Source organism: Onychostoma macrolepis, chromosome 15, assembly GCF_012432095.1.
Source record: "Onychostoma macrolepis isolate SWU-2019 chromosome 15, ASM1243209v1, whole genome shotgun sequence".
Lineage (NCBI taxonomy): Eukaryota > Metazoa > Chordata > Actinopteri > Cypriniformes > Cyprinidae > Onychostoma > Onychostoma macrolepis.
This window is the reverse complement of record NC_081169.1, coordinates 12,831,307-12,845,792: the sequence shown is the minus strand read 5'-3', so window position 1 is coordinate 12,845,792 and position 14,486 is coordinate 12,831,307. Positions and strand designations below refer to the sequence as shown.

Sequence of the window (14,486 nt, the reverse complement as noted above, 5' to 3'; positions counted from 1 at the left end):
TTTATGAGTAAGGTCCATAGCCTGTAGACATGGGTGAAAATTTGATCTTTAAAAAGCAATGTTCATCAAGTTGGCTTTTTTTATTCAATTGCTGTGTTTAGGCTGCTTGAAAATCAATGTTACATCATTTTTGAGTCTTAATTACACTTGCTGGTAGAATTTCTACCCACTCATTGCTATTTTAAGTCACGTTTGGGAACCCAGTTCATTTTCACATTCCTCTACTTCGCAACATTTTTGTGGCCAGGTCTAAAAATGGAAGAAGCTATTTAGTCAGCCACATCCATCACTGTGTTTGTCCGTGGCCATAATCATACACTCACAGAAATGGCAGGATTTCTCATCTGCCCCTCAATTTCCTGTCTAGATATGTTGTCTGTGTGCTGCAGCACATATGCGGCCTGATCTTCAACGTGTGTTGTTTTCTTCAATAACGTCCTCTGAAGTTTGGGCATCTTTGGATATGAAGAGGCCTTAGGCATTGTGATCACATATGTGGTGGAAATGAGTTCAACAATGACGAACGGTTGATAAGGAGGCATTTGCTTGTTGTTGCACACTATGATAAGCAGTTATTCAGCCTATATATATATATATATATATATATATATATATCATGTGCTGCAAATGACTCTGATTTTTTTCATATTTTGCTTATAATGATTATTATTTGAAACTTTCAAATTCCACTTTTAGAGGGTAAAATTAGAAATCTACAAAGTCAGCCTACATGAACAGAATATTTGCGAAGAGCCCGCTGAATTGCTTTGAAACGTGCATCGTTATTCAATGTGTTGATGTAATTTCCACTAAAACATGAAGAAAGGAAGGGACATTTAGAGCAGCTCCTCCCCCCTTCCCAATAGAAGTGAGAAAATGTAAGTTTGAATGTTTATATCTTCTAAATGCCAATTTTGTCATTGTTTTGGAGCACATGTAGCTTATAAATTACCTTAAGGCTAACATATTCATACCAAAAGCCATTTTGATTTCATGGGGACTTTAGCTGCTGTGATTACATCACTTATGTTGTTATTGTGTCATTGTGTGAAATACATTTTGATCTAATTTAAATATTAATATAATATTATATTGTTTTATAATATATTATATATAAAACAAACAAACCATATTTGATATAAAAATCCATTATTGTTATTATTGTTGTTATTAGTTATTATATATTTACATTTATATCGTCATATTTTATTATGTTGCAGTCAGCATTGTTTTCTCCATCTCTCCATGCCGCTGTATCAGAACAGACCCAATTTTAAGAAGTACAGTATTAGAGCAGAGCTTTACCACCAGGTGGAGGTCTCTGAGCGGGGAGCTTGCAGAAGATACCATACTATTGAAAAAGCTCATCATCTCCCCCTTTCTTTCTCACTCTGTCCCTGTACTTTTAAGCCTAACTGAAATTCCACTGATGAATAATCCACTGTGCCTCAAGGCAGGAACTAGAAAGCTGTTATTACCTCTCAACGGCCAGGACTCGCTGTAAGCGTCTTTACCACATTTCCTCACTATCTTATAAACCAATTACAAATTTCTTCTCCTTCAGCATTTCCTCAGCATAAAGAATATTATCTTGAAGGGAAATCCTTTAAACAAATCTCAGCAATATGTATGAGAGAGTGGATCATTTGTGGTGGAGCATCTACATTCCAAAAAGCACCACCATATCTTTCCATTGAGAGATGTGTCTACCATTAATCCATGGCGTCCTTCCAGCCCACAGTGCTGTCATTCTGAAGAGCTGAATGTTGTGTCATCCGCCTTTCAGAACCATCCAACATCTCTTCTAAACTTGACACTTTTTGTTATGTTTATTTAAACAATTTTACTTGGAAAACCCTTTTTTCTCCTAACTTTTTAAAAAGAATATATTTTGAACTAAGTTCATTTTCATTGCCCTATTTTTAAAAAATATTTTATGGCTTAAATCTGGTGACGATGTGTAATAATAATAATAATAATAATAATAAAAACTGAGGCATAAACTATAATATAATATAATATAATATAATATAATATAATATAATATAATATAATATAATATAAATAAAATAACTCAACTAAAGCTAAAACAAGTCTTGTTTTATGCAATTTTGCTTCTCAAGTAAATTGAAAACATAGAAATATCAATAGAATAGATATTGAATTAAGTTTGTTTTATTGACTTTTAATATTTCAAACATTAAGCTCAATAAATTTGATTATGATGATAATATGGATTGAGACAGAAACTATAATATAATATAATGAATATAATATAATATAATATAATATAATTATAATTATTATAATATAATATATTAATAATAATAAGATAAAATAACATTATTCAAGATGTATTCTTTGTGCAAAGCAAATCGAGACTTATGCCAGATATATATTCCAGATATATTTTCTATATAAAAATATAGACATATCGATAGAATATATATTGAATTGTTTTTTTGTTTTTTTTTTACCATATTGAGATTTTTTTAATTGTTTTAATCATGAAGTGCAATAACTCTGATGATGATGATAAAAATTAGAAACAATAATATAATATAATATAATAATATAAAAATAAGATAAAATAACATTATTCAAGATATATTCTTTGTGTAAAGCATGTCAAGACTCATGCAAATTTGCTTCTCAAGTAAACAGTTTTTTAAGGATGTTTTAATATTTTTACTGGAAAACAGACATACACTTGTGGAATACACAAACTTATACATCATTTAAGAAAACAATCTTTAGAGTTGTGGCTCTGAACACATGATTTGTTTCTTCACTTAGTGGCACATGAGCTACAGTTTGGAATCAGTGAGCAGCTAACCAGACCTCCATGCCTTCACTCGACCGCATCTCTTCATCTTTTTCCATTGCGCTCTTCATACAGGGTGCAGCATCCACAGAGAGTGTCTCTCCCATCCGAGCACGCTGAAGAGAGACAATAACAGTCTTTATGCTGCATGCTGGAAAAATGTGCTGTCCCTCACATTGTTGGGTCTGATAATGTGTGAGCGTGTGCAATTTGGAACAGAATCAAACTCCAGATAAAGACACTAGTAGGGAAATGTGACTCATTGCCTCTTAGATCGTGCAAATCGGCTTTGATGAGCTAAGAGGCATGTGGCAATAACAGAGTTTTGGAGTGTGATCAAACCCAATCTCAATCTGTCGGATCTTCTGTCTGTCTGCCTCTCATAGTCAGTCTTTGTATATTTCCCAGATGACCTACATATACTTCCATTATTACCCTCTTGAGTTTGCTTCAACTTGTTAAACTTCCTCTCTTCACTGTAATTCGCCGTCTTTCTTTTCTCTTTTATGAAGCGCCATCCTTTTATTGACCAGCGCACTAACATCTGTTATCAGGGCTGTAGCCAACAGGCAGGAATGTGAGATTTAGCTCAAAGCAGCATGTACAGGCAGGTCCGTGCTGTTTTGAATAGGAACATGTATCCTCTAAATGAAGATGTAGAGGGACTAGAGAGGCAGAAAATAGCCCAGTAAGACATCAGGGACTTTGATATAGCAATATAAACTATATTTAATGCTTAGAAATGGAAGCGTTGTGCTTGTAGGACAACTGGAATAAGGTAAATTTGTATAATTTATTTCCTATTTCTCATTTTAAACAGCAAGTCAGTGGTTTCTTATCTCTCTTTTTTTTTCTTTTTTTTTTTTCTTGATGGATGTCATATGCTCTCTCTGCTGGTTGTTGAATTTTTAAAACCTCATCAGAATTTAATGTGCAGACAATTTTAGGCTACTTTGTAGATCAAGTTTTTGAATTATACAAGGGTCAGTTTGTTCAGGTGAAGTGGTTTCAAATATTAAATGGTTAGATTTGTGTGAAATTTGATTCAATGCCAAGCAATTTAAATTCTTCAGCCGTCTTCTCCAATCTCATAACAAAGGTGCTATCATTGAATCTCACAAAGTAATTACAGCAATTACCTCAGATTATGCAGTTATAGGTTTGGGTTTCATTGAATTCATTTCACCAAAAGCCTGTTTCTGGAAAAGTTACAATACACTACGTGTCTACACCGGACGCGACAGTTGTGCGTCACGTCGCGCTGCGTCGCAACAGCTTGTCTGGACCGTTGCAAATCATTTGAACTTCGTGTTAGTACATCATAAATACAACGAGTCAGCAGTTCACTGTCGGAGATTTGTCGTGCTGTGTCGCGTCGAGCCGCATCCATTGTAGACACAGCATCATTGATTATAATGGGTTCTATGGTATTTTGTAGAATACAAATGCACGCATCCTTGGTGTCAAAAATAAAAGCCCCTAAAGGGGTTTCGCAGTGATTAGAAAACTGTTTTTCTTAGTGAAAAGAACATTTTAATAATCTAAAAAAAACTTTTAAAGAACCTTTTGTGCAATGGAAAGGGTATGTGGATGTTAAGATTTTTCTTGGAATTCAGCTCCAATTAAAAACCTTTATTTTATGAGAGGTAACAGTTTAGTATAGAGACCAATTCTCACTATTAACTATAGATGCTTTATTATGCATAGTATTAACATATTGGCTGTTAATTACTTATAAAGCACATATTCTGCATAAGCATGTTCTACATCCCTTAATACCCAATACCTAAACTTAACAACTACCTTACTATCAATAAGCAGCAAATTAGGAGTTTATTGAGGCAAAAGTTGTTGTTAATGGTTAAGAGAATTGGACCTTAAAACAAAGTGTGATCGTGTACATGACACATTTCTGTATGTGACTAGCCAACAGGTAAATGTACAAATTTAGGCATTGGTGTGATTGTATACATTGTGCTGTTGAACTCAAAGACAGCACATTGAGCAAGAGCACAGGAATGTCAGGGCAGGAAGGTCGGTCTGTGTGTGTGTCAGAGGAAAAGGCAGCTCGCGGCCGGTGAGAGTCAGTGTGAGTTGGGCCGACGGGGTAAATCAGCGTTATCTGTTTGCAAATGCCATTTGTGTGAGTGCAGACTCTATTCATTGGGGCGGTGAGTCAGCTGAGGATGCAGACGGGGAATGCCGGAGGCTGCATTTCTCCCACTCGCACTATTGTGTGTACTGTAGACACTTGACCGGCTTCGTTGTCGTCTACAATAGAAAAGACACCAGTTAAAGGGAATATATACACTAATGGAACCATGTACAGTGGCCCTAAAAATGGATAGTTCAGCCACAAAATGAAAAACTGTCGTCATTTACTCACCTCAAGTCAGTCCAAACCTGTATGAACATATTTCATTTAACACAAATAAAGTTATAGTGCAGAATGTTTGAGCTGTTGTATGAATAAGAATTTACTAACAAAACTGAGTAAAAGATATTGATGGATATTTTCAAACTTTATTCATTTTATAAGATTTATAAGGTTGTTTCAATGCTGTTTTTGTCTCTGGCAGGATTCTCATGTCCCTGAGCGACTAAGTGAAAACACGCTGGCCATGGATAGTTTGAACCAAAATCTTACCAGTGGACATCAGTCTCATCAAGTGCTCCAGGTGAGATCAAACTTTAATTACCACACGTGACAACATTTTATATATATAGCATTGTTTTTGGGTTGTTTATTAGGAAAATAATACTTAATACTTTAATTAAACAAGGGAGCATTACATTGATCAGAATCAGAATGAACTTCTATTCGCTATGTGTGCGCAAACACAGGGAATTTGTTGTGGTTTTTCAGAAACTCTTGGTACACACACAGGCTACATACACATACATATTTGACATGGGAATAAATAAGTAATAATAATGTGGTATACATCTGGAACAGAAGATTTATTTACAGATTTGTGCATTATGTACTGTATATATACAACCGTAAAAATAAAATGTGTAGGTATTTACTTATTTACTTCAAAAGTGACAATAAAGACATTTATAATGTTAAAATCTTTGATAACAATATACACTATGGTTTGGAAGTTTGGGGTCAGTATTTTTTTTTTTCTTGTTTTAAATTGATTAAAAAACAAACACACACACAGGGTAAAAGGCACACGGTATTGATACAAATACTTCAGCTAAAATAATGTTGTTGTTGGTTTTTTTTAATAATGTCTAAGTTAATACTTGTTCAAAACAATCACTTTAGCAAAGTTTGTACTATTTTCTGCTTATTTTGAAAAATAAAAGAATTAATTTTGGTTCAATAAATATACTGTCATTAAAATGTTAATATAAAAAATATATTTTAAAATACAGAAACAAAATCATTTTTATAAGTAAAGATTCTGAAAGCATTGAAGGAGATCCAATAATAATTGAATTTATATTTACAGTAGTAACAACAAATTATATTTTATTATGGTATCTCTAATATGGACACCTGAGACAATATATGATATTTACCATCTGAATCTAAACATGTCATGTCAACAAATGGAAAAGTCAGCCATCTATTAATTATCATGTTAATTACTGTTCGCCTTTTGCCCCAACAGCAGGGGCGCTTTTTACCCCAAATACCATACTTTTACATATTCATTCGTATTAAAAATTACATATTAAAACTGTTGCTTTAATTATCTTAAACAAAACTGAAAATTGTTAAGAAGACCTTTGTCTCAAAATATATGCATTCATTTTAGCGATTCTAATTTGCTACTTAAATCTACAACATTTTAAAAAACATAAAATATTAGATCAAGTATGCACTGCTGTGCGCGATCGCGTCAAAGATCAGACAAATATACACGTGCATCTTAAAAAGCGAATGATGTTAATTATAATTTCATATTAAATAAATAACGATATATGAAAATAAGTGTCAATAAAGATAAATCTCTCTCATGCTTTTTATATATTATTAAGAGTTTTTCTTTCTTAATTTTTTGCTATGGCACACCATAGGACAAATTTATGGTACAGTTCAGTAATAATGTTTAAAAAAAAACAATGAAAGAATTGACGAAGTTAGTGATCCTTTATATTTTCTCAAAGATCAGACTTTACACTACATAAACGTATGCATTTCTTCTTCAGAAGAAATCCAGTTCTGATAGCAACACCTTTGTTCAACACAGCTTCAGTGCGCAAGCTTTTGTCTGACAGTCAAGGTTGAGTGTTCATGACACGAGGTGACAGGCAAAGTGTGAAACACACCCTCGGGGGGGCATCATTACCATCATCACCTTCTGCTTCAACATGGCTGCCACATCTACAGTATGTGGATTTCTCCCTGTAGCAGTAGATAATCTATGGCAGATGTGTTGATGGTTTCTTTATAAAACACAATGATCATCTCTCACTCACATCCTGTAAGCTCTGCTTTAACCGATTACACTAATTGCCTCCTACTAATCTTGTTTAAGCAGTCGAGTTTATCCTAAACCCAACTGTATACCACAGCCCTAAGGTGATAATATGTCTTTAGTGGATGTTTGGGAAGGTGGGTGAACAGCAATTATCTGGAAGGCAGCTGTACGGTTAAAAATAATATGCCTATATTGCAACAAGCCTGTGCAAAATGAAATCCTGTGCACATTTACATATCATCATGATTGTGCCTTGAACAGAATTTACTAGCAAAATAAGCTGATGGATTCAGCTAATTTCTAGTTGAAAAATGATGTCATTGCATGATAGCGGAATTACAGGGTACAGTCTTCCCCTCCCAGTCATTACTATTTCGCATTGTTGCCATGACAACCTCCCCCATGCTGAGCCTTTAAGTTTCCACAGAGGTCTACTCTCAAGATGTGACTGAAGGCACTTCTCTCACTGGGGTTGAAGAGAATAGTAAGATGAGCACTCAACCGCCTGCTGAGAGCTCAGCTTGAATCACTACTTTGGAACTTCTTCTTGTTATGAAATATTAAATCATTGTTGGCAATTTTAGCTGACGTATGAGTTGACTCACTATATTTATGATGTACTTCAGCAGCACAATGGCTTTTGCTTCTTAGATCAGACACAGACATTTAAAGCAATGTTTCGCAACCTTTTTTGAGCTGAGAGGTCTAATAATATTCTAAGAGTTTTCTAGATGTTTGTGATTTTCTGGTAAATGATTAAAGGGTTAGTTCACCCAAAAATGAAAACTGTTATTAATTATTCACCCTCATGTTGTTCCAAACCCGTAAGACCTTCGTTCATCCTCGGAAAACAAATTAAGATATTTTTGATGAAATCCAAGAGCTTTCAGACCCTGCATAGACAGCAACGCAACTGACACGTTCAAGGCCCAGAAACATAGTAAGAACATCGTTAAAATATTCCATGTGACATCAGTGGTTCAAACTTAATTTTATGAAAGCTACAAGAATACTGTTTGTGCACAAAGAAAACAAAAATAATGACTTCTCTTCCATGTCAGTCCTCAACCTACATTCATGACAGTAACCACAAAACAATAAAAATGGATGGGGACCAGAGAAAGAACGTCCTCTGAGGCCATAGTAGCTTTGTGTCACTTAAATTTAAGTCAATATTCAATGAAAATCAAATTTTTAAAAGTCTTGCTTGACCACTGTGGTCACCATTCACATTCGTTGTATGGAAAAGAGCAGCCTGGACATTCTTCTAAATAATGCAATAAAGAAATGTGGTGTCCAAAAATGCCTATTTCCCTACTATGCAAAAAAAAAAAAATACACAAAAAGAGTGGTATATCCGAATATAAAGTATTTGAAAAACAGTAGATGTAGGTCACCATATGATGCCAAAGTAAATATATTGATGTAAAAACAAATGTGAAGATGGGAACATGATGACTTTTTTCATGCTTGAGTGAATACTTTTCTCTTTTTAGAGCACTCCACTGGATTTGATTCAGACTGGGAAAGCCCTGAAGGTCCAAGCAGAGCGCCCGCATTTGGTCAGTCTAGGAAGTGGCCGTCTCAGTACAGCCATCACCCTTTTACCCCTGCCGGAAGGTAAGATTATTATTATATTATTGTGTATTTATATTAATTACATTATTATATTTAGACTTCAGTGGACTTTTTCAAAAGGTTTGAGGTGATACATCTCCATCTTTACAAACTTTGGGGAAAAACGTGGAAAGTTCTGAAAATATGGCCCAATTATGCTGTTGTATGGGAAGAAACACAAATCTTAATATAATACCAATATACACAGATGGTCAAATCCCCTGCGTCACCTCTGTACTGTGATTGAAATTCCAGCAACCCGACTCTGAGCCTCAAGCAGCATGGGGTCTTTAAAAACACCCTCTCTTAATTAGAGAAGCCCCTTTCTTCATTAACCACCCACCTTCATCTCCATGGACACTGACCAGCCATTCATACCAGTGTCTCTTTTATCAGTGTCCATCTGTCTGAATTCTTCAGAGACACATGGAATTATCATGAAGGCTTTGAGAAATTACCTTATGAAAAGGGCACGGGGGGAAGAGGTTTTGAATGCTTATTTAATTTGTATTAGTCACTGTGAACTGTTTTAGTATTAAAAACTGATATGCTGGCTTGTGAGATTCCTCTCAGGTCACAGGCTTTTATCTCGTGCCTGATAACAGATGAGGGTGGACGGGGGAAGATGGGAAGCGGGGTGAGGAATGTAGTTCTGACAAAAAGCAGGCCAACATCGCTGAATTAGCTCAGTTTAATTTAACGTTATAGGCATCACACACTGAAAGATGATATTTATTGTTGTAACATCTGTTTATAAAGTTTGTCTACTTCCAACTTCCAAAATAATTGTATTTTATTTTATTTTATTTTATTTTATTTTATTTTATTTTATTTTATTTTATTTTATTTTATTTTATTTTATTTTATTTTAATTTATTTTAGTTTAGTTTAGTTTAGTTTAGTTTAGTTTAGTTTAGTTTAGTTTAGTTTATTTTAGCTGTAGGTTTTTTTTTTTTTTTTTGTCATTTTGTCCATCATCAAATGATATAGTCAGAGCTGGGTAGATTACTTACGCATTGTAATCCGTTACTGATTCCAGATTACATGACAAAAACTGTAGTCAGTAACGTAATCCGTTACATTACACATTTTAGGTAATATAATCAGATTACTTTTAGATTATTTTTAGTTTACTTTTGATTTAACTCGTTTATCACATTGATTTAAATCGAATTATCTTGTACCATAATGATGTAAAAAAATGCAAAGATTAAGAAAACTTGTTCCATTCATTGTAATTTACAACATGAAGTGCATTAAACATTGTATTGCATCAAGATTTCCCAAATTAGGGTTCGTAAAAAGGAACTGCAGGGGGGTTGTGAATTTAATGAAACGCTGACAATTAATTAAATTATAAAAAAAATTTAATGAAAATAAATCATTTTAAAACAAACTCCCTTTTTTACAAATTTTTTTAATTATTTGAATTCCCTTTCGAGGAAATTCTCTGCACTTGGCGGCCATATTTGTAACGCCTCCGGGCAGCTCGTACAAGACCTATCTTAAATGGAGGAATCCTGAAATCTCAAAAACTGCTCGCTGAACTCTGAACTCAAAAAATCTGAATTGAATTGCCCCATGAATGTTGTTTCTTATGCTCAAATAGGGTTTAAAAAGCTTATTTTTCAGGCTAGACCAGGCAATGTGCATGCGGAGTCATAACGTGCTTTTGACTGCGCATATGCATTGGCTGGTCTAGTCAGGTTTCTATGGGAAATTTGGCTCTTTCATTTAGAAGGTGGGATTATTCCTCTATATTGCACGTTGCGGTTTCTCCCATTCATAAGTATAGGAGAGAGCAGTCTTTGCATTTCTATAGTCTTTGTTTTAAATAAAACACTTACTACAAAAAGATGAAATATTTTTATTTACCTGCATGCAATGTGATCATTAATCAACATCAAAGAAACCGTGAACATGCAAATGTGTTACTTAATTATTGAAATATTTATTTTAAAATCTAAGGGGTACTTAAAGCAAATATATTTGGTGAATAAGGTTTAGATGACAAAATGTTTTGGAATGCCTGCATTACATGTAACATGTAACATTACATGTGAATATGTGCATTTTAATGAGTTATTATTAATAATACATGGTTAAAAAACCTACAGAGTAATAATTCAAATAAAAATGAATGTGTTCATCAGTAGACTAGTTGATGCAATGTTGAAACCCTTTTTAAACCTGGCTGACTTTGTTTTATTACTATGGCTAATTTATATATCCAATATACGCACAGTTAAATAATATTTTTACAGCTGCATTTTTTGGTGCATAATTTGACAGAATCACAACTTGAATCACAACCTTTTGATCACACATCACATGTCTTGTATTAATATCGAGCTCTTCACTAATAATTGTATCTGAAAAATGAAAATGATATATATAAAAAAATTTTTTAAAACATTTATTAGGGCCATATTGTTGGAGTCCATAGCTTTAAATTACTTATGCAATACATTAAGCAATACATTGATCAAAAGTGACGGTAAAGGCATATTTATAATGTTAGAAAAGATTTCTGTTTCAAATAAATGCTGTTCTGTTTAACTTTTTTATTCGACAAAGAATCCTGAAAAAAAAAAAGTATGGTTTCTAAACAAAAAAAATAAATAAAAAATTGGCAGCACAACTGTTTTCAACATGGATAAGAAATGTTTCTTGAGCATCAGATTATCATATTAGAATGATTTCTGAAATATCATGTGACACTAAAGACTGGAGTAAAGGCTGCTGAAAACTACATTGAAATTAAATTAAATTACATTTTAAACAGTATTACTGATTTTACTGTATATTTGATCAAATAAATGCTGTCTTGTTGAACATAAGAAAATTCTTTCAAAAACACTAAAAATCCTTTGAACAGTAATGAATGTAAAAGTTAAGCTGCCTGGGTTTTCATTGACTGCTGACTTCACCTGAGCACTTTTGCAACCAGAAACTTAGGACATGTTGTCTGAGAGCAAACAATCTTTGAAATCAACATCCTGTGGGGGTTGTTTGTTTTAGGCAAGACCACTCTGGGTCATGGAGCCATGGACATCAACATCCAAGGCCCAGGGATCGCAGCTCAGCACTGCTTCATCGAAAACAAGGCAGGACTCATCACGCTGCACCCCTGTGGAAACCAGTGTAGCATGGACGGATTACCGGTCACCAAACCTGTGCGCCTGTCTCAAGGTAAACAACCACATTGTACCTTTCGTTCATTTACAAAAGCCCAATCCTTCAGATCTTCATCCAAATCAAATACAGTTTTCTGCAGCATCAACCAAATTAAAATTCAAACATGATTCTTAAGTGTAAAATCTCTTATGAAAGGGAATCAATGCACCCAAACCGAAAGAAAGTCCGCCCCTCCTCTGTGTCTTTTGTCTGAGGGAACAATTTGACTAAACAGGTTGGGGGGAGGGGTGTGTTTTGGGTAATCTTCATTGTGCCAGCTTCTAGTGTTTCACTATTGTTCAATACGTTTGCTCTGAAATATTCAGTTTGATGTTCAGATTAAGAGCCTCATTTAGCCCAACCCATGATTTTTATTATCTTATAGCTTATTTGTAGAGTCATAAAAGAGCAGGAACCTGTGGAAAGAATGTTAAATGCAAAAACTGAAACAGAAACCCCCCCCGTTGCCCCCCTGACATGCAGAGATTGGAGGCTCTGACTCAGGGGTGAGCAATTACACCTCCTCCTTTCCCCATCCCTTATCTGAGAGGGAAATTAGTTGCACCAGTGACGGAGACAGCTGTTCAACTTTACCACCCATCGCTACGAGAGCGTGCAGGGGTTCAGTGACTTCAGAAGTGCTCGGATACAAAACAGCACCTCTGGGTTGCCATTCGCTGGACAGGATTATATTTCTGTGACTGGAGATATATGGTTTGTAGTGGGAGACTCCTCACTACGACTGCGTACGGTGGACACTTATTCAAGTTAACGATAAAGAAATCCGTTAAAGCATGGGGAGTAATTGATGGATACTCTATGAACAAAGGATTTATACGACAAAGCAAGTCAGTCTCTGCATGCTACAGCTGTAGTATAAAACCATGTGCTTTCCCATTTAAAGGGACAGATAGGATGTTGCCTACAGATGGAATGGGAAGTTGATCGTTTGGATTTAAAAGTAAGTGTATGAGGACCTAATACATTTATATTTTAAATCAACAGATTTTTCTCGGATACAAGCTCTCGGTTATAAAGGTTCACTTTACTGTAGTACTACCGTGTTATAGTTTTTGAAAGAAATGCATACCTTTTTTTCAGCAAAGATGCGTTAAATTGATTAAAAGTTGCAGTAAAGACATTTATAATGTTATAAAAGCAATCTATTTAAAAATATGCTCTTCTTTTGAACTTTCTATCAAAAATATTAAGCAGCACAACTATTTTCAACATTAATTTTTCTTGAGCAGCAAATCAGCATATTAAATTGATTTCTTAAGGATCCTGTGACACTTAAGATGGGAAAAAATTCAGCTTTGCATCACAGGAATAATTTCAATTTTAAAATATATTCAAATAGAAAAGAGTTATTTTAAATTGTAATGATATTACTGTTTTACAGCAATTTTAATTAAATAAATGAAGCCTTAAGGTCCTTGCACACTGAGTCCGAAATTTTCGTATGCGTTTTTTCGTTGGGTTTTTTTGTTCGTATTCGTCATCCTTTCCTATTAAAATGCTTGCTACGGATGCAAAAACGCAGAAAATTGAACCTGATCCGAATTTTTTTATGACAGACGAAAGTTTCGGAAGCAGTGTGTAAACGTGATTGACACAACTTGAGGTTGTATTTATTTTTTAAAGTGTGAAAATTTCAGACTCAGTGTGCAATGAATTTTAGTGAGCATGAGAGACTTCTTTAAAAAAAAATCCTAAAACAAACCAGTTACACATGAATGATAGGAGCAAGATAAGTATAAATACACTAACATGAATAAAATATCATCATAATATGTGTATACACAGGGCGCATAACCCACAATAAACCAGTGCAGATCTTGCAGAGAGGTTTTCTCTTGCATGTTGGCAGGGGCATAAGTGTGTGTATAGTGTTACACTTCTATTCCTGGTCAATGTGACCCAAGAGTGCTGCTAATCCTGTTTCTATGCAGCCCTTCCTCATTCTCCACACGCTGTTTGCTCAGTCTGACTATCCACACATGCTTTTATTTGTCTTCAACGTATATTGGCAACCCTGTTGGAAGAGTTAAGGGAAAGATAAGGGGATTTTCCCTTATTATTCTGCTTTAAGTATCCTGTCGTCACCATGTTCACCTAACCTCCATAGCTTGAGTCATGTTTGAACTAAATGTAAAACCATCTGCTCAAGAGAGGTTTGTCCATGTCTTGTCCATGGCATGCACATTTTGCATGCAGAATGATCCATTGCAATGCATTTTCACAGTCTTCAGATGATATAAATCATTTTTATTCTTATCTTTGGCACACATAAGCTGCATCACTTATGGCTGAGAGCCACATGCTTTCTGGAATGTGTGGAATTGGGTAAAGGTTAGAATGAAATACTGGTTTGCTTAGGTTTTTGACCTTTCCAGGCGCAGTAAAACTGAGTACCTTGGCAACCGTTG

The 14,486-nt window shown here is 34.6% G+C and overlaps 1 protein-coding gene across 16 annotated transcripts in view; it reads left to right on the top strand.

The window, feature by feature from the left end:
• The window catches only part of phldb1b (pleckstrin homology-like domain, family B, member 1b), a 78,703-nt gene that overhangs the window by 10,807 nt on the left and 53,410 nt on the right, over positions 1–14,486 (top strand). For 14 of the 16 annotated variants that reach the window (XM_058799675.1, XM_058799686.1, XM_058799683.1 and 11 more), the window contains 3 exons: positions 5,404–5,502; positions 8,760–8,883; positions 11,902–12,072. In XM_058799675.1, the coding sequence (XP_058655658.1) occupies positions 5,404–5,502; positions 8,760–8,883; positions 11,902–12,072 (394 nt within the window). Of the gene's footprint in view, positions 1–3,577; positions 3,603–5,403; positions 5,503–8,759; positions 8,884–11,901; positions 12,073–12,641; positions 13,019–14,486 lie in introns of those variants that run through there. The other 2 variants (XM_058799685.1, XM_058799689.1) reach the window with 2 other exon arrangements.